General features: G+C 36.5%; 1 protein-coding gene across 2 annotated transcripts in view; it reads right to left on the reverse strand.

The window, feature by feature from the left end:
* Positions 1–26447, reverse strand: part of Kctd8 (potassium channel tetramerization domain containing 8) — a 220265-nt gene that overhangs the window by 106417 nt on the left and 87401 nt on the right. The window contains exon 2 of one of the 2 annotated variants that reach the window (XM_029545484.1): positions 16353–16386. The exons of the other annotated variant lie outside the window; for it this stretch is intronic. Within the exon in view, the coding sequence (XP_029401344.1) occupies positions 16355–16386 (32 nt within the window). The 3' untranslated portion in view covers positions 16353–16354. The remainder of the gene's footprint in view (positions 1–16352; positions 16387–26447) is intronic. 2 annotated transcript variants of the gene reach the window in all.

Genomic DNA, 26447 nt, shown 5'->3' on the forward strand with positions numbered 1-26447 from the left:
TAGCTCTCTATCAGATATAGAGTTGGTAAAGATCTCTTCTCCATCTGTCACTTGACATTTGTCCTACTGACTGTGTCCTTACTCCATTGCTGTTGGAATTGCAAGCTTGTAAAACAACTTTGGAAAACAATCTAGCTGTTCCTCAGAAAAGTGGAAATAGTTTTACCTAAAGACCCAGCTATATCACTACTGGCCATATACCCAAAAATTGTTCCAACATATAACAAGGACACATGCTCACCTATGTTTGTAGCAGCCTTAATTATAATAGCCAGAATCTGTAAACACCCCATATGTCTCTCAACAGAAGAATGGATACAGAAAATGTGGTACATTTAAAAAATGGAGTACTACTCAGCTATAAAAATACAATGACTGCTTGAAATTTGCAGGTAAATGGATAGAACTAGAAAATATCATACTGAGTGATGTAACCCAGACACAAAAGAACACACATGGTATGTGCTCACTGATAAGTGGCTATTAGCACAAAAGTTCAGAATACCCACGATACAACCCACAAACCATATGGAGCTTAAGAAGAAGGAAGACCAAAGTGTGGATGCTTCAATCCTACATAGAAGGGGAACAAAATAATCACAGGAGGTACAGGTAGGGAGGGAACTGGGAGGAAGAGAAGAGGGAGAGGGAAAAAAAGGGGACAGGATCAGGTATGGAAAAGGACAGGAGAGAAGTACAGAGGGCCAGTAAAGCAGAAATATGTAGCAGTAGGGCATGGTAGCTACTAGAAAGTCTGAGATGTCAGGGAAGGAAGAAGTTTCTAGAACTCAAAAAGGCTGACTTAAGTTGAAATACTCAACAAAGGAGAGATACAACCTGTAGAGACCACCTCCAGTAGATAGGCATGGCCCCCAGTTGACCCTCAAAATTGTTAACCCAGAAATGTTCCTGTCCAAAGGAAAGACATGAACAAAAAATGAAACAGAGACTGAAGCAAAGGCCATCAGGAGACCACCCCACCTAGGGATCTATGTCATCTGCAGACACCAAACCCAGACACTATTGCTGCTGCTAAGAAGCACTCGCTGACAGGAACCAGGTATGGCTGTTCCCTGAGAAGTTCTGCCAGCACCTGACTAACACAGATGCAAATACTCACAGGCGACTATTATTAGACTGGGCTCAGGGATGGAAATGGAAGAGGTATGGAAATGACTGAAGGAGCTAAAGGGAACTGCAACGCCATAAGAAGAATAATATCAACTAACTGGACCATCAGATTTCCCAGGGACTAAACCACCGACCAAAGAGTACACATGGAGGAATCCATGGCTCCAGATATATATGTAGCAGAGAATAGCCTTATCTGGCATCAAAGGGAGAGGAGGCCCTTGGCCCTGTGGAGACTTGATGCTCCAGCATAGGGGATGCTAGAACAGTGAGGTGGGAGTGGGTAGGTAGGTGGAGGACACCCTCATAGAGGCAAACAGGAAGGGGGAGAGGTGAGGATAGGATGGGGGTTTGTGAAGGGAAAAATCAGTAAAGGGGATATCATTTGAAATGTAAATGAATAAAATGATTAATAATAAAAAAGAAAGAAAAATAATCCATAATGAAACCCATTATTACCTATAATTAATATTGGTAATAAAAACCTAATGAAGAAGAGAGGCCAGGAGAGCAGTGAGTTAAAACAAAGAAGAATCACTCAATGCACTTAATATTTAATGGTGAGATTAGGTTATATGGTGTGTGCATCTTTCACAAAGGGATGGCCTTACCCTGAGACAGGAATATTCGAATGTTGTGAAGGAAAATGACATCTCTCCCATGGGCACAGCTTTCCATCTTGGACTTTCTCCTTACTGTACTTCAGGTTCCAGTTAATGTGATTCTATTGAGCATGGGTTTCCTTTTGTTATTATTTTGTATCCAATTAAAACTGAATTTGCAATACAGAAGCTAGCCTTTCTCTTTAAGTCAAATAGGCATGCGTTTGGTCTCATCTCTTATATGTTGACACAACACTTTAACTCAGAATTACATTTAAAGTTTCCCCAAGTTCTCTTGGAACATTCATGCATATTTATAAAATATAAACTGTCCACACAGTAGATTATATAATAGACAGTAAGCTGCACATAATAGTATGTAAGAGATTGTGTCTATTTTCGATTCTTAAAGCCAGCTAATAAATATTCATCACAGAATGTTGTCCAATGTTTCATTACCTTGCCATCCATGGCCCACAGACCAGGTAATATTTATAAAGAATATTCTAATAATAACTATTCTCTTTAGTGGTCTCATATTGGCATGCTCAAAAACATTTTGTTGATTTCCTCTGTAAACAAAAATATATCACTGTATGTTTTGAATAACTTATACTCATAATGATTACACCAAAGGTCTATGATCCCACCAATGGTGTGTGTGTGTGTATGTGTGTGTGTGTGTGTGTGTGTGTGTGTGTGTGTCTGCTATTGTGTTTATATTAGTAGCTATATTCTAGATTTATAACAGGTAAGATTTGTGGGAAGGGTCTTCTGTCTTGAGTCCTTAGGAATTTAGAATTGTGTCTACTGGAAGTTTTATTGACTGAAAGTTATTAAGACCATGACATGAAGAAAACCTCATGTCTACACCCCATACCTTTTGCATGTACATATTTTAATTTGTTTGCCCGATTTTGAATTTGAACTCCAATAAAAACGATTTAATTCTTCATTTAATTTGTCCAGTTGGCTCAAGCTTCATCTTATTTTCACACGTCTGCTCTTCTTTCTTCCACAAACCAGCTGCACTTCCCTATGTTTCACATCAAGCTTGTCTGTTAGTTTCTCTTTTTCTTTGTGTTGTTGGCGAGATCCATTCTGTTGTGTCTTTAATTTACAAACATTGGAAGGCAAGCTGTTTCCCATAATATTTCTGTGCATGAGTAACAGGTACTCTAACAGGGAAATCGCAGCTTGTCTGTTGCATCCTCTATCGTTCCAAAAAGAGAGAGCTAATCTTGTTACATAAAACATCCTTCCTTCCTTCTCTCTTCATCTGCTTCTGGCATGCTCTAGTAGGCTCTAGGCTCTTGGCTTGCAAATGAAATTACAAAAGGATGGAGGCTAAGCTTGTTTCAGAACACTTTCAAGGAAGATTTGTTCCTCTAATGACTCTAAGGCGAATAATATGGTTTTTAATTTGTGAGAAAATAAAACTGCAGTTTAAACAACTGAAGCATATAAAGGCAGGGGTCAAGGAGTTTTCTAATTTTTGTATCGAGAAAATTCAAGCTCCATATGCAGTGAAATTAAAAATACACTGTTTTCACTTTAATTCTACTTCTGGCGGTTTGTGCAGTTGATCTGCAAACAACTAAAATTAAATCAAGTCCTTAAATGTGAATTTTTCATGCACATTAGTCTCTCAGATTCTGTTTTCCTCAAGAAAGTATCCTGTATGTGAGTCTGTTTCCCATCTCTGTTTTCTCATAATTACAATTCGGTTTCATACTTTCTAGTAAAAATATTTCAAATTTGATACACAAGGCCATAAAGAATGTTTGCATAAAGTTTCTCACAGTTTCTTTGTTTGCCAGAGATTTTATAAGTACAAAAACTCAGATTAAACCTTCAGGGACAATTAAAATAATCAGGATTTAAGAATGATAGCCTGAAGTAAAGTTATTTATTATTTATACTGTTGTTGATTTAATTCTATATATGGATTGTCTACTAGGTAGAAACTAATCATATACTATGTCTGGAAATGAATATATTTGAATTATAGATTCCCACCAACTAGTTTATAACTTTTGACAAATTACTCAGTGCTGAATGACTTGATACTTTATTTCATAGAATAAAAAGGATTAAGAATAAAGTACTTAACTCAAACAATTGTGCAGCCTTAAAGGATTTTTAAAAATCTGTCATTTACGGTGTACCCGTGCTTGCTGTCAAACACTGCTATAAGCAAGTACAGTACAACATTATTAAATTTGAAAGAGTTTTAAAATATTAACTGCCAGAACACTTTGGGAATGTGTGCACACCTTCATTGGTATTTCCTTTATAGGGAATAATAGCAATGCCTCTTTCTCAAATCAAATACCAATGTATTACTTTATTTTCTGGCATTTAAATAACCTGCATGGAGATCCACGCCATCGCATTTGCTTTCAAATGCAAATGAATAATTATTAAAATTATTGCCTAGCAACAATGTTTTGTATGAAACATAAACACAAAAGTTCAACAAACAAAATCCTATGCTTATAAATAGGAACGCTTTGTTTTATCTTAATTAGGCATCAATAAAATCAAATGAAACAGAGATGAATTTTAAAAAGAGCTTGTTTGAAGAGAGAAACTTTCCTGGCCAAAATCAATCAATCAAACAAACAAACAACAGTCCCTTGTAGCTGTGGGTTCTTAAACAAAAGCCTGGTGATGGGAATGGGACACTGAATTATGAGTTGATCATTGGGAAGACCCAAAAGCTCTTCGCATTCATCTTGATTGCTCATCAAAGATACCTCCTAATAGGGAATAGTTCCACCCTATTGCTGAAGACATCATACACCTTTGCTAATGGTACAAAAACTGAAACTGGAAGTGAGCTGGAAGCTCCCTTCCTGCTGCCTTGCTCTCACAGTCTTGGAAGGCTCTATGTAGGTTACTGAGGGAAGAAAAGGTGTCAGGTAACCAGCTGACACCCTGTTGTAATTGATTAATATTTAAATGATCTTTCCTACAACTACTAATTGTTTCTCTTCTGGATATAACAAATATATCTGAACCCACCAGTGGTTGTTTCATGCCTGACAACTGGATAAGCACATCCTTAACAAATAAACATGAACAGCCACAGCTGTCCTTCCATATGTGCCTTTTTTTCTGATTTAAAGCTATGTCCTTGAACTGCTTAAAGTATATACATCATTACACATATTATTTTTACTAGACTCATTTTAATATAAAAAATAATTTTAGACATTTTGAAAAATTATCAAAGATAAAATGATCCTCATTTATTCTCTCATATATATATATATATATATATATATATATATATATATATATTTGTGATTGCAATTTTTATTAGAAATTTTCTTTATTTACATTTCAAATGTTATCCCCTTTCCTGATTTTCCCTCTGAAAACACCCTATTCCCTCCCCCACCCCCCACCCCCTGCTCACCAAACTACTGACTCCCTCTTCCTGGTACTGGCAATCCCCTACACTGGGGCATCAAGCCTTCACAGGACAAAGGGCCTCTCCTCCCATTGATGACTGATAAGACCATCCTCTGCAATGTATGAGGCTGGAACCATGTGTCCCTCCATGTGTACTCTTTGGTTGGTTGTTTAGTCTCTGGGAGGTCTAGGGGATCTGGTTGGTTGCTATTGTTGTTCCTCCTATGGGGCTGCAAATCCCTTCAGCTCCTTGGGTTCTTTCTCTACTTCCTCCACTTGGGACCCTGTGCTTAGTCCAGTGATTGGCTGAGAGCATCCACCTCTGTATTTGTCAGGCACTGGCAGAGCCATTCAGGAGACAGCTATATCAGGCTCCTGTCAGAAAGCACTTGTTGGCAGCCACAATAGTGTCTGGGTTTGGCGACTGTATATGGGATAAATTCCTAGGTGGAGAAGTCTCTGGATGGCCTTTTCTTCAGTCTCAGCTCCACACTGTCTCTGTTTCTCCTCCCTTGGGAATTTTTTTCCCACTTCTAAGAAGGACTGAAGTATCCAAGTATTCCTTCTTCTTGAGCTGCATGTGGTCTGTGAATTGTAGCTTGGGTATTCAAGCTACTGGAATAATATCCATTTATCAGTGAGTGCATACCATGTGTGTTCTTTTGTGTCTGGGTTACCTCACTCAAGATGATATTTTCTAGTTCCATCCATTTGCCTAAGAAATTCATGAATTCATTGTTTTTAATAGCTGAGTAGTACTCCATTATGTAAATGTACCACATTTTCTGTATTCATTGCTCTGTTGAGGGACATCTGGGTTCTTTCCAGCTTCTGGCTATTATAAATAAGGCTGCTATGAACATAGTGGAGCATGTGTCCTATCTTCTGGGTATATGCCCAGTAGTGGTATTGCTGGGTCCTATAGTAGTACTATGTCCAGTTTTCTGAGGAACCTCCAAACTGATTTCCAGAGTGTTTGTACCAGCTTGCAATCCCACCAGCAATGGAGGACTGTTCCTCTTTTTCTACATCCTCGCCAGCATCTGCTGTCACCCAGAATAGCAAAAACTATTCTCAACAATAAAAGAACTTCTNGGGGAATCACCATTCCTGACCTCAAGCTGTACTACAGAGCAATAGTGATAAAAACTGCATGGTACTGGTCCATGCAGGTAGATCAATGGAATAGAACTGAAGATCCAGAAATGAACCCCCACACACCTATGGTCACGTGATCTTTGACAAAGAAGCTAAAACCACCCAGTGGAAAAAACACATTTTCAAAAAAAGGATGCTGGTTCAACTTGCGGCTAGCTTGTAGAAGAAGACAAATTGATCTCCTTGTATAGAGCTCAAGTCCAAGTGGATCAAGGACTGCCACATAATACCAGAAACACTGAAACTAATAGAAATGAAAGTGGGGAAGAGCCTTGAGCACATGGTCACAGGGGAAATTTTCCTGAACAGAACATAGCTTATGCTCTAAGATCAAGAATTGACAAATGGGATCTCATAGAATTGCAAAGCTTCTGTAAGACAAAGGACACTGTCAATAGGACAAAATGGCAACCAACAGATTGGGAAAAGATCTTTACCACCCCTACATCTGATAAAGGGCTAATATCCAATATATACAAAGAACTAATAAAGTTAGACTCCAGAGAACCAAATAACCCTATTAAAAGTGGAGTACAGAGTTAAACAAAGAATTCTCAAGTGAGGAATACAGAATGGTTGAGAAGCACCTAAAGACATATTCAACATTACACATATTAAACACCAAATAAAACTAATGCCAGAGGATTTTCCACAGAGCACACAAAGTGCTAAGTATTCTGCCCCAGAAATGATCATGACCTTGAAGCAGTTGCACATAGAAGCCTTCCAGAGTTACTTTAAGCTCCAAGGAGAAACAGACACGGATGAATGGGACTAAAATCAATCCATTTTTGGTTGAACTAACTCTTTTCACCAGCAATTTTGAAAAATCTATTAATCTATTAAATATTATGAGAGCTCCTTCTTTATCAACTGTCTGTAGTATCTGCTGCCATCTGTCACTCCATAGCATATAAGGAAGGGGACACAAGGAGACCTGACTTCTATCCCTTTGCACAGAACAGAGAGCTCCTTATCTAAGACATCTACTCACCCAGGGCTTCTGCTTTTCAATACTAGACTTACAAACTAAGCAAATTTTCTTTCTTATGATCCAAACTAAACCTTTCTCACTAAAGCTTCTCGTTGAGAATGTTGCTATAGTTTGGAGTGACAGACTTTATAAAAGGTTATGCTAAACATATGACTGAAAGACAAGCACTTGGGAAACTGAGGCAGATCATAAAGTCAAGAAAAATCTGAACACACAGCTAATGCCTGTCACTAACAAACAAATATTGGCTAAAACATTTGTCAGAATTTCTTTTGAAATACTACTTCACAGTCAAATATTTTCCTAGGATCTTAACATAAGTAATGGGTTTCAAATTTTTAAGAGCAAACTCCCTACCTGTTTTAAAGATTCCCAAAGCCATATTTCTCTCTTCCTTGTATTCTATACCAAAAACATTAAGCTGTCAAGTATGGATCACTTATGAATCACATTTCCATGGACAGTTAAGTTTTTTAGGAAGCATTCAGAAAATGTTTAGAATGAAAGTGGTGTCCACTCTAGTTTTACATATTGTTTAATAAGCTTGAAATACTCTCCTCCCACCCCACCCCCCAGTTTCTTTCTGTAAGTATTACCTTCAGTGACATCAACTGGGGGAATCACATTAAAATATTGAAGATTCATGAACGTTAAAGCAGTTTATAAATTGAAGAGTCTGTGTAGACATACGATCCATTATTTCAATGCTCGTATGTAGTCTATCAATAGTTATTATATAAATCAGATTAAAAACAATTGTTCAATACTAACCTTTTTTTATTACAGGAATAAAAGCAATTCTCAAAAATCTATAAAGTAAAAAGTTGAGTTGAGAATGTAAACATCTACTATAGATATACTATGGAAAAGCTCTGACAGCATGGTTTCCTTAAGACAGAAAGAAAGCAAGTTTCAGTTTTCAGTGTCAAAATGCCAACTTGAATGGGTAGTGACAATCAAAGAAGATGAAAGGTAGATTTTACAGCCTAATTATAATTCAAAATATATTTATACGCCTCATTTGGGAAACACTAGTGGAATTTTAGGTTGTGAATCTGGAAATTATTTTTAATAAGCCAAATAGTTAGCTAAATAACTAAGTCCCATGAGCACAATAAATATATGTATTGGTTTCACACATATTATTCAGATAGATTTTTATCATACAGGAAACAAAAGTGAAAATAATCATTTTTACATAAAAAATTAGGCATGTTTACCTTCTTATATTTGTAACAAATATATCATGAAGTTTAATGTCCAATACTGAAAAGTCTTGCCCGATATATACTCAAGGGAGGAAGGTTCATATCATTTCAGATAAAAATGTGATGAGCATATACGTTTTATTAGCATGCTATTTCACAGTGTACCTAAAAACCTTCATATTTCTGATGTATGAGTCACAACAACATAGAGAATCTTTTACTTAATCCCTTGGCAATGTGTAATACATTGTGGGAATTTCCTTTAAGATTTGCACATGTGTGCTATGCCTCAGGCATCTATAACAGTTATTAAAGTCATACCCACACAGAGTAAATGAAAAAAAAAAAAAAGACACCTATTCCTGCCCTTACTTCTTTACAGCATTGGAGCTAGGTGATTTTAGTGCTTTATTCAGTTATATTGACCTAGAGCACATCTGTTTCTCATCTTACATTAAGACATGTAGAATAGAATAGAGTGCATTAGGGCAGAGTATTATTTTGAAATTCCAATGTTTGCCAGAGCTTTGCTACCCATGAATGTTATCCATGCCCTAGGATGCTAAGGTACCTTGCAGGGGCTCCAGTCCCGGATACAGAACTTATTAGGATGTACGTGAGGAGGTAAACAGCCTATGTAGTTATTGCAGTCTAAAATCAAACAGACGAGTATAAATTCAGAATCTGATAGCAATTACTGCTATGAACCAGAGTAAAGTCAGATAATTTCTCTGAACTTCAGGAAGTTTCTAGATAAATCTTATATGTGAAAAATAACTATAGAAAAGAGTGCTTTGGAACCTAAATGAGCTGCTACATGCAAAGCACACAGATCATGAAAGTTCTCACTATCATTATGGGGTCATTTGTGATAATGAGAACTAGAGTACCAGAGATGAAGTCAATGTGTCAATGACTACGGCTTCAAGGACTTTCCTGCTTGAGCAAAAAAAGAAGGAAATCTAATACAAAGTGTTTTCTCTGATGAAATAAAAGGAATGCCAGACTGTGATACTCACCTAGCCTTCATTGTATGCTCTTAAGAAATAGCAGGGATTTTGATGAAAAGCTGAAAAATTTGCCAAACTTGTGGATTACAAATACTGCGTATTATGTATCACTGGAGGAGTTAGTTGAATACAGTATTCTTGGAAGACATATAACTTCATAGGATTTCTAAAGAAATATCATGCCAGCACAAACACACAAAGATGTAATTTTATGCAGTCTGTTTCTTCTCAGTTAGGCAATAGCTTTTGTGAAATTAGTAACTCTAATCGTCAGGCTTTAAATGATCATTCTTCATTTTCCATTCTCTAATCCTATTAGAAAAAAAGTGAGGATGAGGATATTTATTTCAAAGAATGGACCCCATGTTGAGCATATTTTAATTCAATGCTGATACAACTATAGTGAAGCAGTCTTAGAATTACATATCATATTATTTTTGAAAAAAATATATCTTCCTTCTGATGTTCTCTATTGTATTGTAAATTGTGCAGTGTGGGGTTGGAACATGGGAAACCAGATCATGAGAGATTTTTAACAATGAGGTATTATTGTTCTTTAAGATGAGTGTGAGAAAACAGGGATATAAATCCGTCTGAAAGCTCAGCATAACTCCATTTTGAGTAGAAAAGGCACCAGCAATCTTCCTTGTTATTTCTAAAGTATAGATATCTTGACTGAGACACTGTGTATAATGAAGAAGGAAATGGCAATGCAATACAATCCATATCTATAACAGCTGAGGCTAATTATACAAAAATCCTCAAGAACACACAAATTACAAAACAGTAGTTCATAAAGGCTAATATCTGCCTTCAAATAAAGCAACTGAATATCTCTACAAATGTCACCTTTTTACTAGATATAAAATCCAAATGCATTATGCAGATGAAAATACCCTAAGAGTAATAAGATTTTAATTCACTGAACATCACTTATTTTCTAGGGCATAGTCTTAACTCACTCATCCTCTAAATGACAGTGTCCTTAAAATACCTAAAGGGAAAAGAGCAACAGTGTTCCTGATTTGCTGATTTTCTGTCTTTCAAGCACTCTATAAAATGTCAGTGTTTCCAGGAGACCACTGTGTGTTTGTTATTTGGGGATGATGAGAGGAACATGATCACAGATTTTTAGTAATTTCTATTGCACACAGTTCTTATATAATAAACCTTACACAGTTTCAAATCTCATTATACTATCTCTGTGTCCATGCTCCCACTAATAAAATCCAATCTCTTCACACAAAACGGAGGAAATAGGAATGAACATTGTTATTCTCAAGAATCAAGTTAAGTACTGTAATACACAATAAACGGTTTTGTTTTGTTTTTTTTTTGCTTTAACAGGCCGCATTGGCAGTGAAACCTTTGTGTGCTATTTTTGCTTTCAGAAAGCACTTTCACCCAAAGTTTCACACTCTCTTGCCACTCTCACTAATGAAGTAGGAATAGCAGCTTTAAATGAATGGAGGTAGGTTCTTGGTCACCATGCTAATCTTTCTCTTAAAACAAAATGTTAATGGGAAAATTTTATCCATCACATAAGTCAATCTGACTTTATCAAAACAGATACATAAAAGTTCCAAATTCATATTGATAATTTAAAAAATGCATTTTACAGATTGTGCCAGAAACCTAACTCTGATATTACTCAGATTTGTGGGAGGGTAATTATATGCCATGGAGTCTTCCTTTATGAACTAAAATGCTTATCTTTCCCACCTTAGGGGTTGAATATGAAATGGTACTTAGAGATACTTTTAGTGTAGATGCAGCTGATTGTCTTTTGGTATTCAATTACATCTTGAATATTCTGATATTATCAATGGTTGAATCTCTTGATTAATTTATAGCACATTATCTTCATTGGAAAAAGGTAAAAGTATGAACTGAGACCTAGTTAGACAGAGTAGATAACTGTGTTTTATCTAGAAAGACATACACTGGTTCTTGACTTTTCTTCACTCTTTGGTTCATTGACATATTAATACTATGTCCAGCAGGGTCTTGGTACAGGTGAAATGACATAGTTTCCTGCCCCTGGAGCAGAGCCAGCAGGGGTTGTGAGTGACCAGCAGTATTGAGAATTGTTGGGTGAGGGGCTTGTTTGTATGTTAGTGTTTAAGTGTTCCTCCTTCAGGGAATGTTTTCTCTGCCATTATTGATGACTCCATGATGGTTAGAAACAGCAAGAGCTGTGAGAATGTTGCTATGTCTCAGCAAAATGGTAAACACTGGACAGCCCTTAAGGCTCTAGAAAAGGACTCTGAATTCTTGAGTTCAAAAAAATATATAATTTCTCAACTATGCAAAATATATGATTGCAATGTGAATTGTATAGAGAGCTTCACAGATCTAAAGGAACAGAGGCAGCTGCACTAGGAGCCAACTTGCCAGAAAGATACTAATAAAGGAGATAAAGAGATTTAGGGAGTGGTGATCCCAGGAGATGTCACTCAGCTAAGACTTTGCAAAGACAAAGTCTCGATTTCAAGGTCAGTTTGGGACAGAGGGAATTTAAGCCCAGGCCCAGATGTGGTAGGAATGGTATTTCCAGTGTGGGGTCCCACCAAGCTAGCTTATGATCTATGCTTAACAAAGGCAGACAGATCTCTGAATACTTTTGCAGTGTTAAAAAAAAAAAATTAAAAACAAGAAAAAAAAAAGGAAAAATAGGTGTGATTGTTGTCTCCTAAGAATCAGGAGGCTGGGGTCATGGAATGCTAATTCATAGGAAAATCAAAAGGGAACTTAGAGTAAATTGAGATTTCCAGAGAAAGTGAGAAGGATGAAATAGACTGATTCCATGACAGGCTTCTAATTGGAAGTTAAGGAAACTAGGCCTAAATCTCCGTTTCCAAGAACTGGGCAAGTCCAGGCAAACCCAGGCAAGTCAATGACTGGGAAAAAACAAACAAGCAAACAAAAAAACAAACAAACAAACAAAAACAGACTTCAGGCTGCTAGTCAGATGCCACCTGGCCTGAGACAAGGAAAATGAGTCAACAGCAGTTTTCAAACTTCCTCAGCAATAGTTTCCAGACTTCCCCAACAACAGTTTCCAGTCCCACACCCTGATGAAGGTTATGGAATTTCCATAGAGATGGGCCTAACAGTTTAAGATAGAAGTCACCTACCCCAAAATTCCCCTAATGTGCTCTAAATTGGACCTGAGAGCTCACTTTGAGGTTTCTCTATCTTGGTAACTGGAGACCATTTCATGCTGGACTTCTGCAGAATAAAACACTCTGCATTTACATACTACTTGAGTATAGGTTTCATTTTTATGCAAATCATGGACCCTTACAAAAGCATAACAGAGAGAAAGCAATTTGGAAAGCTATCTCCATTAGAATATAGGCTGCCAGCTTGGGCCCAAGGTTTGTTCCTATGTTCTTCAGGTCCTTTAATCCTCCCCCAGCTCTGTCATAAAATTCCCTGAGCTCCTCTCTCTAATGTTTGGATGTGGGTCTTTGCATCTGTTTCCATTGGCTGCCGGACAGAGCCTCTCAGAGAACAGTTATGCTAGGTTTCTGTCTGTCAGCATAACGAGTATCATTAATTGTGTCAGGGATTGGCTACTACCCATGGAATGTGTCTCAAGTTGGGTCAGTTATTAGTTCACCATTCCCTCCATCTCTGCTTTATCTTTGTCCCTGCACATCTTATTGGCAGGACACATTTTGGTTTTAAAGTTTTGTGGGTGGATTGGTATCCTTATCCTTCCACTGGGAGTCCTTCCTGGCTTCAGGAGGGGGTCACTTCAGCCTTCTTGTCTCCCACTGCTGAGAGTCACCCCAATAGACTCCCTGGAGCCTCCCCCATTGTAGGTCTCTGGCATAACCTAGAGATGCTCTGTAATCCCACTTACTACAAATTTCCATTCTCTCCCCTACCCCTACCTGGTTCCCATACCCATCTTCCCTTTCTCCCACTCCTGGGCATATAATGAAAGGATGCTCCACCACACCACTATGTCCCTAACAACTTTATTCATAATAGCCAAAAACTGGAAACAACCCAGATATCTCTCAACTGAAAAACTAATAAAGGAAATATGGTTCATTTACACAATGGACTACAAATATTAAAAACAAGACATCATGAAATTTGCAGGCAATTAGATGGAACTAGAAAGTTAAAAAAGGTATGTGTATGGTATATAACTTTAATTTATATTATGTACTCTCTCATGTCCCCTATCCAGATGATGTTTGTGTTGTGTGTGTGTATGTGTGTTAGCACATATTGTTCAAATGACTGGCTGAAGGCAACCAAGAGTTGAAAACAACTTTAAGGAAAAACATCCATCATAAACATTAGAAACAGCATTTGGATATAAGTTTTATGCTATCTTTTTGTGGATTCTAGAGCTTTCTGGGTCAGCTGGGTCCTGTAAAGTGATTTTGACTCTTGTAAAATCCTGTTGATGATTTCCAGAGAACACAATTCCTCGCTCCTTTCTCATACCATGATCTTGGTGATTTTCAGAAATATACAGCAAAGCGGTTTGTTAGTGATTGCGGGAACATATAGACCCCAGATACACACAACAGAGGACTGACAAGCCACCAAAGCACAAATAACAGAAAGATAGGACACAGTAAGAGAAGTCAAGAATTCATTTTGGGGCTTCCTCTTGGCCTAAATTACTCTAAAAGGAAAACTCTAAATTTTAGATTTAATGTGATGTCAGTGCATTCTAGATATTGGAACATTTTTGTTGCTTGCCATCAAACTGTTCTCAACATTAAACCATCTCTAACCATGCATTCTTTCTTCTAATTAATGATGGAAGAATCAGCTGGCATCTTCACATTTTATAATAAGGAGACAATGGTATGAACGCCTCAGAGACTACTAAGCACTGAAAACACTGTATTTCTTACGGACATTTAAGATGAGGATAGAAAACTACAAAGGAGGGAGAAGGGAAAAAACGTTCATTACAAATAGAGTTTTCTTCTGAGATCATGTATGCAGTGCTGAACTTGGAGGTTTTAAAAGCCTACCAAGTACTTTATCTCCCTCTCCCTCTCCCTCTCCCCCATTTCTCCCCCTCTCTGCTTGTGACCTATGAAATCGGATGTATCTTCTTTGCTACTTCTCTACTTCCATATATACCTGTATGCAACCATGCAATTTTCACAGTAACCTTCTGGAACTGTAAGTAATTCCCAAACTAAATGCTTTCTTTTTATAAGAGTTGCCTTGGTCATGGTGTCTCTTCACAGAAATAGAATACTGTGTAAGACCAATCTGTGTGTGTATAAATATATCAATGATGATTCAAAAACCAGTGATGATTCCTGAAAACAGAAGGAAGACTTTGAAGTAATACAGCTTGATTAAGACCAGATACCGAATCATATCACCTGGAGGCAAGGAGCTAGAGAACCTTAGAAAGGACTGACTCAAGGGCAGTGTGGAATAAAACATTTGCCTCCTTAGTAGCTTCCTACTGCAACTACTATGTTCACATGACTTCTCTAATGTGGCTTCTTGGGACTTGTGAACAGCTAAGTACAAACATGTGTACAGGAAAGACACAGTTGCATGATTTAAGGTTCTAACTTATATATGATAATGCAAAGATTTTGTAAAACAAAAAAAAAGTTGAAGGACACCTAGGGAAACGATATGACAAGGAAATGGGCCAAGAACTGAAATTGGTAGAGAAACACTGATCGAGGAGCTAATTGAAAAAGTTTTCTAAAACTAAACATAATTCAATCATAATTTTTAAAAGACGGAATTGGCTGAGACTGGTGTACAAAATAACTTGTTCTTATAATTGAAAAGCTCCCCTTCCTGTGCCTCCGGCATACTGGGAGAAAATGAGTAGGAAAGAGAACAGCTTCTGGTATTTCCCACAAGAAGACACATTCTATATAAGAAGAAACAAATTTAGTTATTTGGTTTTTACTATTAAAAAAAAAAGTGTGTATAATAGAGCTTTGCAGGTTTGGAGACTGAGAAAGGAGGCTTAAGTCATGAAGTCTCTGATTTAAATAGAGGGGCTCCTTGATCCCTGACCTTTCCCCATTAACAGTACCTGCCCAACTTAGCCACTGTGGTTGTTTTAAAATTTAAAACAGCATAAAAATGTATAGTTAGCAAACTGATGGCTACGTGTGCTATGATCATCTTTTAAAAAAAAATGCAAAATATGGGTCAGTGAGGTAGCTTTGTATGTTGAAGTAATTGCCACCAAGACCTATGTTTCTGGGGTTGAATAAATGAAGAAGGTGGAGCTGTTACTACATGTTCCACTGACCTTCAGACAGGCATTGTGTCATCACACATCCCCACTGACAGACATCATATGTACACGTTCACACCCACACCCACACCCACACACACACACACACACATACCCCAAAGTAATAATAATCAATTTGAAAATGCAAAACTTTCTCTTTTTCTAATCTAAAATCTACTAACCATAGCTCAAATTTTCTTACTGAATAAGAGGGAATGCCACTCTATTGAGTTGAATGAATGATTTAGGGATCTGTGTTATACAGCAGCAAGGTTCCTTAAGTCAGAGGAATTTTGAAATGGGTACCATTATTTAAGATTTTAGTATCCGGAATAAATGATTTAAACATGCAAAAAATATTAGTTCAGTTACAGGAAAAACTAGTGAAGATAAATTACATGCATATGTGTGTGCAGATAAAATACATGCATATGTGTGGGGTTAATTTCTCTAAATTTTTCACAAAATACAAAGTAGAAATTACAGGAAAACAAACACATACAAAGTGAACACATTTATGTCTAATTCCGTTAGTTCACTCCCAAGACTGTTTACTTATCTGTCCACCTTTAATTACATAGTTGCAACTGCTTGCTTAACCCTGGAAGAAATAGAGAGCATCAAATTGTTAGTCCATATATTATTAGACACAGGGACTCTGTTGTCCTGTGTATGAATCTTGTTCAAACAGCTTTGAAAGAGAATGTTTTAGACACTGTTGAAGCCAGAATGATGCTTCTTTCTTGCCTAAGATGTCCAAGGCCTAATGTTGTGCTTTTGTTATCTGAAGAAAGAGCATGGGCTACACAGCTGGGAGTAAGTGATTACAGGTGAGGGCATAGGAGGCATCCCAGATTCAGGAAGTCAGGTCAGTACATCTGCAAGTCCTTAAAGTAGAAGAGTATAGGAAATGAGTGAACCAGGGAGGACACAATAGGTATCAGTATAATGTTTGGGCTTTGAATTATTTAGGAAAATACCACCTGCCAAGCTATGTCATGGCTTCTAAAAGACAGGTATGACCTTCAGGCAACAGGCAACAAAAGGAGCCAAATTTGTTTCCTACAAATATGCAGATTAATCTTGCCCAAAATCCTAAAGAATAAATATGTTCTCGCATAGAGCCAACAAGTACAACCCTACATACACCTAGAAGTTCACCTCAATGTCACATCTGGGGTTCTTAGTGGATATATGATAAGTGGCTTGAAATGCATTTGTATTTATGATTTATTTATTATATTGGAGAACTAGGCAGTCCAAGCCAACATCAAACTTCTGTATTCCAATCTGGTTTCTAGCTCATAGAGATATTCTTGCTCCCACATGCAGTGTGCTGTAATTACAGGCTGATGACATCGTGACTAGTTTATATTCGCTAAATTTATAGCAGATCTTATGGTCACCATTAAACATAACAATATTATTTAGTAAAAAATGATAATCAAAAATTCTCATATTTTGTCTAATATCGCTTAGAAAACCAATTGGATAGGAAGCATTCATGTTAATGACCTACAAAGTTTTGAAACTGAAGCACCCATAAATAAAGGTAGCTTATAATGAATAACACTCATTAAAAAGAAATGTAGATTGGGATTTAAAATAATCTAGTAATGATTCTTTTGTTCTCAGGAACCACATTTAGTAGACTTTATTTTTATCCATATCTTACCGTTTACAAACTAAGTAATACTTAGAAAGATAAATTTCCCAATATCTCACAGATGATATAAGGTAGAGATGAAACTCAAACTCTAATCCTAGGCAATGGCTCTGCTGTAATATTACGATATCTGTTTTGTATGTCCTGTTAACATATTAGCAAAAGCATTTTGCATTATTTGCCTATATTCATATTTTGTAGGCTTGATAGTCCAAATACTCTCTTATAACAGATATAAAAATTATACCCTATAAACTTGCTAAACTATACTATCATATGAGGTTTTAAAAGTTTATCACAAAACACTTAAACCATTAACATTAATACATGAGAACATTACCAAGAAAGGATCAAATTAAAGACCCGTCCCATAATTTCTCATGAAAGGTAAGAGGGAAAAACTGTATTCATGCAGCAATTTGATTTTTAAAACTGGTTACATTTTAGGCTACTTCATATTTTTAAATTTCGAACTCAGGACCATTCAATTTGTATGGGTCCAAATCCACCACCCTTACTCATACAAAGGACAGGCAACACAAAATATGGGAAAGGATGAGAAGAATCAGGAAACTTTGATTCACTCCATTGGTCAGACACTGGTTCAGTCTCTATTTCAGTTAACTCTTCCAAAACAACCTCTCCACAAAACTACCACAGGGTGGTTCCTAGGCCACCCTCAATTACATAACTCCTTACTAAGACTCTCTTCCTATGCAATTCTAGGTTATGCCAAGTTGATAGTTAAAACTAACCTATACAGGTGTATATTACATGAATCCACTAAACAGCACAAGCAAGTTGTATTAATTTTAATATTTACAAAATAAGTGAAGTCTACACTCTGCTATATGAAATTAGCTTTAGCACCATTTATCATTTAGGGACTTAAATACTATACAATGAAAACTAAAACTTACCAAAAATATTTTACTATGAACTAACAAATATGTTAATATCAACAGTAACATAATTATGGTCACGTAACTCAGTGTTGCTATGATAATTATCTGGCCACTGTACCACAAATTTGCATTTTGTTTGGCACACTTCTATGTCAGTTATTGAGATGAATTAGTGCTTTGGGTTTTTGTTGTTGTTTGTTTGTTTTCTCTTTCTTCGTTCTCCACTGAAGTCACAAGAGAACACTGAGTTACACAAAAATGTATTTGCTTTGGTTCTGATGCATCTTCTATATACAGTCTCCCCTCTTCTTTTTATGGGTTGCAAACTCAAAGCAGTCTCCAAACCAGACTCAAAATCATGTGCAATCACTGGTCTATGATATTCCCACACAACGACCAAGAACTTGACTCAGAATGTGTCTACAATGTGTGTGTGTGTGTGTGTGTGTGTGTAATTTTATGGATTCTGGATATTAAACCTAGGATTTTCACATGTGTGGGAACAAAAAAGGGGCCTGGGGAAAGTGGGGGAAGGGAAAAGGCCCACACCCTGCCAGAGTTCCACCTAGTCTCTGATCAGGTGTGGGATGGCTGCTATCTACCTATCCACTCATCCCTGGGTGGGCATTCCTCTATCCTACTCTTAAGGGGGTGGCCAAGGTGCAGCCCTACCTGTGGAGCCCCTGAGCTACTTTGTTAAAGTCACCAGGGTTATAGGAGAAAGAGATGAGGGAAGAGGTTCCCAACACTGGTGAGAGTAGCCCAGCGGATCTTGATGGAGCAGAGACTCTCTATGGTTTAAGAGCTTTATTATAGAAATGCAGGGAGAAAGAGAAAAGGTAGAAAGGAGAGAGAGAGAGAGAGAGAGAGAGAGAGAGAGAGAGAGAGAGAGAGAGAAGAGAGAGAGAAGGCTAGAGAGAAAGAGGGAGAGAGGAGAGGAAAGAAGAAGACAAAGAGAAAGGGAAGAGGAGAGAGAAGTGAGAGGACAAAGGAGTGAGAGAGCGAGGTGGGGGCATAACACCCCTTTTTATGATCTTCACTGTTGCTAGGTAACTGGGGAGAAGTTTAGTCTGAAGGTCAGAAGGGACATTGCTTACATGACTACTGACCATGCTTCTCTTGTGAGCTGTGGGAGGTGGTGCCTTAGGCAGGGGCCAGAGTTCCAGGAGCATGAAGGAATGCCTACTGTGTCATGTAGGTGAAGTATCAGCATCGGGGTTTAGACCTCAGTCAACTGGATACCAGCCTGCAATTCCCCACACACATGCTTGGTCAATATCTCTAAGGCAGTACATGCCTTACTATCCTTTTTCCTGTCACCTTACCATGACAGGGTCTTATTAAATTTCCCAGGTCTACCTTCCATTCATTATTTAACCCTGTCTGGACTAGAATTTATAATCCTACTTACTCAGTTTCTTGAATAGCTGGGATTAATGTCCACTGACTATTTTTTTTTAATTTTTATTTTGATGTATATGTGTGTGTTGTGAGTATATTCATATGTGTAGTTTGGCGTGTGTGTGTGTGTGTGTGTGTGTGTGTGTGTGTGTGTGTCTGTCTGTCTGTCTGTCTGTCTATGTGAACGTGTGTGTGTGTGTGTGTGTGTGTGTGTGTGTGTGTGTGTGTGTGTCTGTCTGTCTGTCTGTCTGTCTATGTGAACACACCCATACATGTACATATGAAGGCCAGAAGTTGAAGCTGAGTATTTTCTAACATTTTTTTGAGACAGGATTTTTCACAGAATCTAGAAGTCATTTGTTGATGAGGATAAATGGCCACTGAACCGCAGAGTTTCTGCTCTCAGTGTCCTATCTTCCAGTTGTGGGATTAGAGGCATGCTCTGCCAGGCTTTTCATTTTATGTGGTGGGTTTTGGGATTCTGAACTCATGCTGAAATAGTAAGAATTTTCTCTATCAAGGTAACTCTCCAGTCCTCCAAAATGGAATGTTTTTAGTAAGGAATTCCCATATACGTGTGAAAGAATGAAACTGGACAAATTTAGAAGTGGTACTATGAACTTTTCTTTCTTTGGGCAACATATAGTTCTTTGAACAATGGGGCAGAAAGTAGCTAACGCTCTCTCCTCCAGTATGTCCTTGATCTTCTATTTCAGCTCACATATGTCACTTCCTTCTGGTTCTTGTGCTTTTTTTTACCACTCCCAAGACACCATGCTACCATATTTCTTATGCCTCAGGGAATGCTATTTTTGAACCCTCTATGGCCCTCAAGACTCAGTATTTTGAGTAACATAGACTGTCACATATTTACCAATTCTGGGACTTATTTTTACTTATTTCTGGCAATCTAGTACTTACACAGATATTTTGTGAAATACTAAATGAAATATAGATTAGTATTTGACTTAATTTATTATACAAACTATATTTAATCTACCCCAAACCACCAAATCCCATAAACAATTTTCAAGAAAATAAGTATAAAATAGCATACCATATATGTTCCAATATTATAAAGAGTGTTTGAAATGTTCCTGAATATGTGTTTTTTTTTTCAGACTGGAATAGAATGATCCCAAGAAAATGCCTTTAATTCTGGTCAGCCAATAAAACATAAACAAACAAAACAAAAGGTAACACAGAGAACTGCTGTGACAAATGACAAATTATGAAGATTTAATCAAGTAGCCTGAATTACTAAAACAACAATATGCCTTAAACCTTAGTTACCAAAATGGAGATATATATATATATATATATATATATATATATATATATATATATATGCCATTAATATTCAGATTGTTAAGTACTGTGCAGAACCAGTATCGATTAATGATTTATATGAAGCATTACTGTAAAATATCAGCAAGTATCTCTAGTATACATGCTTATCAAGGGTACAATTTTTCTACATGCTTTGAACAGAAGCATATTCTCTTCTAATCAAGGTTCTGGTCTTGTTTGTTTGTTTGAAATCTTCATGTGTCTCTTCTTGCATAGTGGATTCTCTATAAAGCTCACACTAGGAAAAATACATAATGTATTTTTTACGTAATGTAAAAGTGGTTTAAATATTATGTGGATTAGAATGAAACTAAAGCCTTGCAATAATTATATCACAAGGTTAACAGGAATTAAACAAGACTAGGACACAGGATGGTCATCAGGCAGTGTCCCAGGACAGCCAGTGGTACAGAGAAAGATTCTGTCTAAAACAAATAATGGAACCAGCAAAAGACAGATATAAAGAAAAAAATTTAAGGGATATAGATGGGAGATGCAAACAGTATGAAATATTATAGCAAGCTAAGCATGCTCATCTGTTTTAAAGATTTGAATTCTCTATAAGCTGAAAAACATTTAGAGAAATCCATGATCCATATGATTTAATTTCAACAATTTGGCATCTTATTTAAAAAATGGTATGAACTTTAGCTAGGTTAACAGTTGACTAGCCAACTAGAATCAAACCTCAGTATGAGCTGCTTAAGAATTCTATTGCTAGATTTACTTAGGTTGTATAAACATTATTATACCTCAAAGTCTTGACAAACCTACCTTACGATTTGAAGATCATTCTGTTTTTCTTTTTTTTTTTTTTACTTGTTGATGGTTTTGACCTTAGGATCTAATCTTTATTTGAAAGATATTTATTGGAGAGATATAATACCAGATTATAAGAAATGGGGTATTTGTATCTCTATAATTCATAATTTAAATTTTTAAATTCAAACATAGTGTCTTGTTTAATATAAGTTGAGTGATTATTTCAACCAGTAATAGCTTCTTTAAAAGGGGATCCTAGCAACTAATTGACTTTACCTGCTCTTCCCAGTAATTTATCAGCCAGGACAACTAGCACACGTGGTTGCAGTGAGGAAAAGCAACCAAAGGATTATTTGTAGTGGTCACCTTCAGGATTCAGAGAAAGGGTGAAACTGACTCAAATCTGAAATATGTACAGATATCAATGTCATCTTTCCCCTGCTACAAATACAAGCCCTTGTTGTTTGTGTTAAGACAGGCAAAAAAAGAAGACAACAGGCAACAGGGAAAGACTGGGTTGGCTTAGATACTAACTACTCAGAATCTGAGATTTTGTTTTTAATGTAGCCATTAAACACCATTAAGGACCATTATCATGTGAACACGAGTTTTGCACCACAGACAGTACAAACCAATATTTAAGAATCAACAATGGCAAAAAAAAAAAAAAAAAAAAAAAAAAAAAAAAAAAAAAAAAAAAAAAAAAAAAAAAAAAAAAAAAAAAAAAAAAAAAAAAAAAAAAGATGACAAGTGACTCAGCTTAGGTTAGAACCAAGAGTACTAGGATACTAAAGCACCCAGAGCAGATGGCTTGTCTCCCTAGGGACCTTCCAACCCAGATTCTTAGCTATTAAACCCAGATTTAATACACAATGTAACCTCTGATTTCTCATATCAGTTCCATATACTTTATTTCTTTGTTCCTGTGCCTTGTCAACTAAACTTGCACACTTCACACTACTTCTCTGCCAGCAATGAACAAGGAAGGTGATTTTTGCTACATAAAACTTTTGTGCTGTTTTTTTTTAAATAAAAAACCAACTTTTATGCTATGAAATTTTAAAAATAGTTTAACATGTAATTTCATATTTTACAAAAAAAATACAATCATACTAACATCAATGCAAGCAGCCACCATTAAGCAAATAATTAGATCAATACTTTTATATTAAAATGTCATTATTATCCCTGTAGGGCATAATCTTGGCCTTTTACTTGACATAAGCCAGCAAGCTATCTTTCTGATAAATACTAATATTAATATCCCAGTTGGAGAACTGTTCTCTGAATACACACAGCAGGTAAATAAATTATAGCCCAATTTTGCTTGGAAATGCACTATTCTCTCTAATGAATGTGTCCAATTTCAAACAACATAGGACCACGTTAAGACTATAATTAAAGTAATTGTTCTACAGAAGAAAGAGAGCAGAACTTTGCATGGTGTACGGTGGGTCAACTGTGAAAACCACTAAAGAAAATAACACTACTAATTGGGCTAAATATAAAAACAAGTAAAATCTTTTTCAAATGCATGCTTTTATACTTCACATTTAATGCAGCATTCAATAACTACAAGAGTGCAGGCGGTACATGGAACATCAATCTGAAACTCCCACTTGGCTCTATAAAATGTAAGCATAGGTCAACAAAAGATTATGTAGACTCTGATGGCCTTAACTAGGGAAGAAAATAGACACAAAGTTTGCTAGAAAATGATCAGAAACTAATCAGAATCCCAAAGATAGATCAATAAGTATGTCTATGTGTATGTTTTTACTTTTATTTTTGTGAAAGATTATGTTTATTCTAATGATGAGTAGCTGTGTGTCTTAAGGAGTGTAATTTGTGATACATATGCTGTTTTCAAACCAGAAATAACTAAAATTCTTTTAAAAGAAAGCTGTGTCTATTACATCAGAGGGAAGTAGTATTTCTTTATAGTTTTTGATATTATTAAGTTATTAACCCATCCATCTTGGAGACTAATGGCTCCTCCTGGTACACGGTGCTTACAGACATTGATGATCATATTTAAGGACAAAATGACATTTCAGAAGCCAAACAAACACAAAAAGTACAGGAACTCCAGCTTCCCTGCTGGGCTTACCCATCTTGATATAGTACCAAAACCTCATAGCCTATACTGCTGAGTCTTCCGCCTCCTTGCAAAAACTCTTCCCTCTACTGGCACAATCCTCTTTCTACGCTTGAGCCATCCTTGCTTCTGATTTACTTTTCTTTTGTTTCCAAATGTAGATTTTAATATAAGTTCTCGAAGTGACACATTAAAATGTGTGTTACTAGATGAGAACAGGAAAAAACAAGCCTGTCTCTTTTCTCTTCTCCAATACTCCTTGAAATCTAGTAACAACCGCAGGATGTCTTCTCAGTGCAACTTTCACAATTCTATGATCCTGGAACAAACCTTATAGAAATGGAGATAGGATGGTGTTTATAGGGAATAGTACTAAAATTTTGTGGGGAAGATAGGGTAGAGAAGTCCTTCATAATGATAAGGATTTGAAAATTCTCTAAAGTGGGAATGAGGGATGAGAAAACAGGATTTCAGCAGGAAGCAAGAGAGACCGCCATGGAGATCTGAGAATGCCTTGTGTAATCCAATGGGATGTTTGAAAGGAAGGAATAAATGTTCGGTACAAGAAAATTGTCCTATGGGAGGGGGGAAATCAAAATAAACAAACAAAATAAACAAATAAACAAAACAAACAAAACAAAACCAAGCGACCTCGGCATTCCTGGAATGCAATCAATTTGTACAAAGGAATCCTGAAACCAAGAGGTAGTATGGATCTTGAAAAGAACAACAGTTTGACAAAGCACACTGTGTAACTTTTAACTGACTAGAATATCCCTTTTGGTTTTCGTTTTGTAATTTTTTTTTTTTAATGTCCCGTTTGGAAACAAGATTTGAGTGCATCACCATGGCTACCATCCTTGAAAGACTTCCACTCACATGACTAGACTTGACTGAGGGCTTGGTGCAGTCTATCTCATTTCTCCACATCAGTCTGCTTAAGACCCAGCTATCTAATTAGACATCCAAAGCACACCAATGAATAGACTCATTTGGGTTTAAAAGCCCACAAGTATTTAGAACTATTGTATATTAACACCTTATTGCTTATTAAACAAACATGAAATTTGAAACTATTATCTATTTCCCACCAAAACCTTGACCTAATGGTTCCTTCTGGTTTATCCAAGACAAAGTAGAAATGACAACTCAGAGTAAGGGAAAGGCATGCTTTGAGCTGCTGTTATCTTCTGTCCTTTGTTAAGTATATACTATTTCTCAACTTAAACTCCACAAGAACATAATTACAATATCTACATAAATTCTGCACATATTACCAGAGACAATGCTTTGGTATCAAAGGGAACTTTTGTTATGTAAACTCATTAATGTATACTAATTTTCTTTCCTTGTTTGTTCTTCTCTGCATGCATCCAACCAGATAAGTTTCTATGTTTTGAATGTATCTCATTCCTTCATGCCTATTAGTTTTTTCTGTTAACTTTCACAATTATCTCTTACATGAGGATTTCACAATACATTCTCATCAATGAAAACTCCACCTTACATGTGACATCCTATCCCTTTTCAGAACATCTCCTATAAATATTCATCTAAAACTGAAAGTAAAACATGTTAGTGAGATATTTGTTAACTATATGTATCCTGTCTGCTACTGTACAAATTTACTTTGCTGTATTCTTTTAAAGAAAAGTATTTTAGTGTGTGTGGGGGAGGGTGGGGTGTGTGTGTGTGTACATGTATGCATGTGTTTGTGTGTGTTTAAATGCACATGAGTGCAAGCACCTATGGAGGCAGAAGAGGGTGTTGGATTCTCAGAGTTACATGTGGTTATGAGTCACTCTGTGGGTGCGAGGAACTGAAATATGGTTCTTTGTAATAGAAGTATGTGCTCTCAATCAATGATCTATCTGCCTAGCCTACATTTCATTCTCAGAACAAGCAAATTCTAAAGTGAAAGTCATTATACTCACTGATTGATATGTAGGTATAATTAATAGAGCTTTCAGCACAACATCTGTCATAGAAAATGCTATGTATAACATTATCCATGGATGTATAAGCTAAGAAGTCTATCAGATTACTGAGTGGGGATATAAGAATACTTACTTAGTCAATGTATGATATTTCCACAAAAGGTAATTATGTCAGTTTTTGATAATCACTTTTCTATGTTACTGGTATAAAATGCCATCATAATTAATCTGGAAGACTGAGCCATAATTTAAATTATTTATTTAACAAAAATTGATTTATTGTCATGATTGAGTCTAGGGATAACTGTCAATAACTTCTCTTGTCTTCATTTCCAGCCTAAAATGTTTACTCCTGTCCAACTTCCCTTTCAATCACTTAGAAACATGGGGATATATTTTCCATTAAACTAAATGATGTTTTCCTCTGATTATAAATTCAGATTTGTTCAATATCTCATTTTCACTTTGATCCCTATTCAAAGAGAGCTCTTCCTGAGTGTGTGTGTGTGTGTGTGTGTGTGTGTGTGTGTGTGTGTGTGTGTG

This window comes from Mus pahari, chromosome 13 (assembly GCF_900095145.1).
Source record: "Mus pahari chromosome 13, PAHARI_EIJ_v1.1, whole genome shotgun sequence".
NCBI lineage: Eukaryota > Metazoa > Chordata > Mammalia > Rodentia > Muridae > Mus > Mus pahari.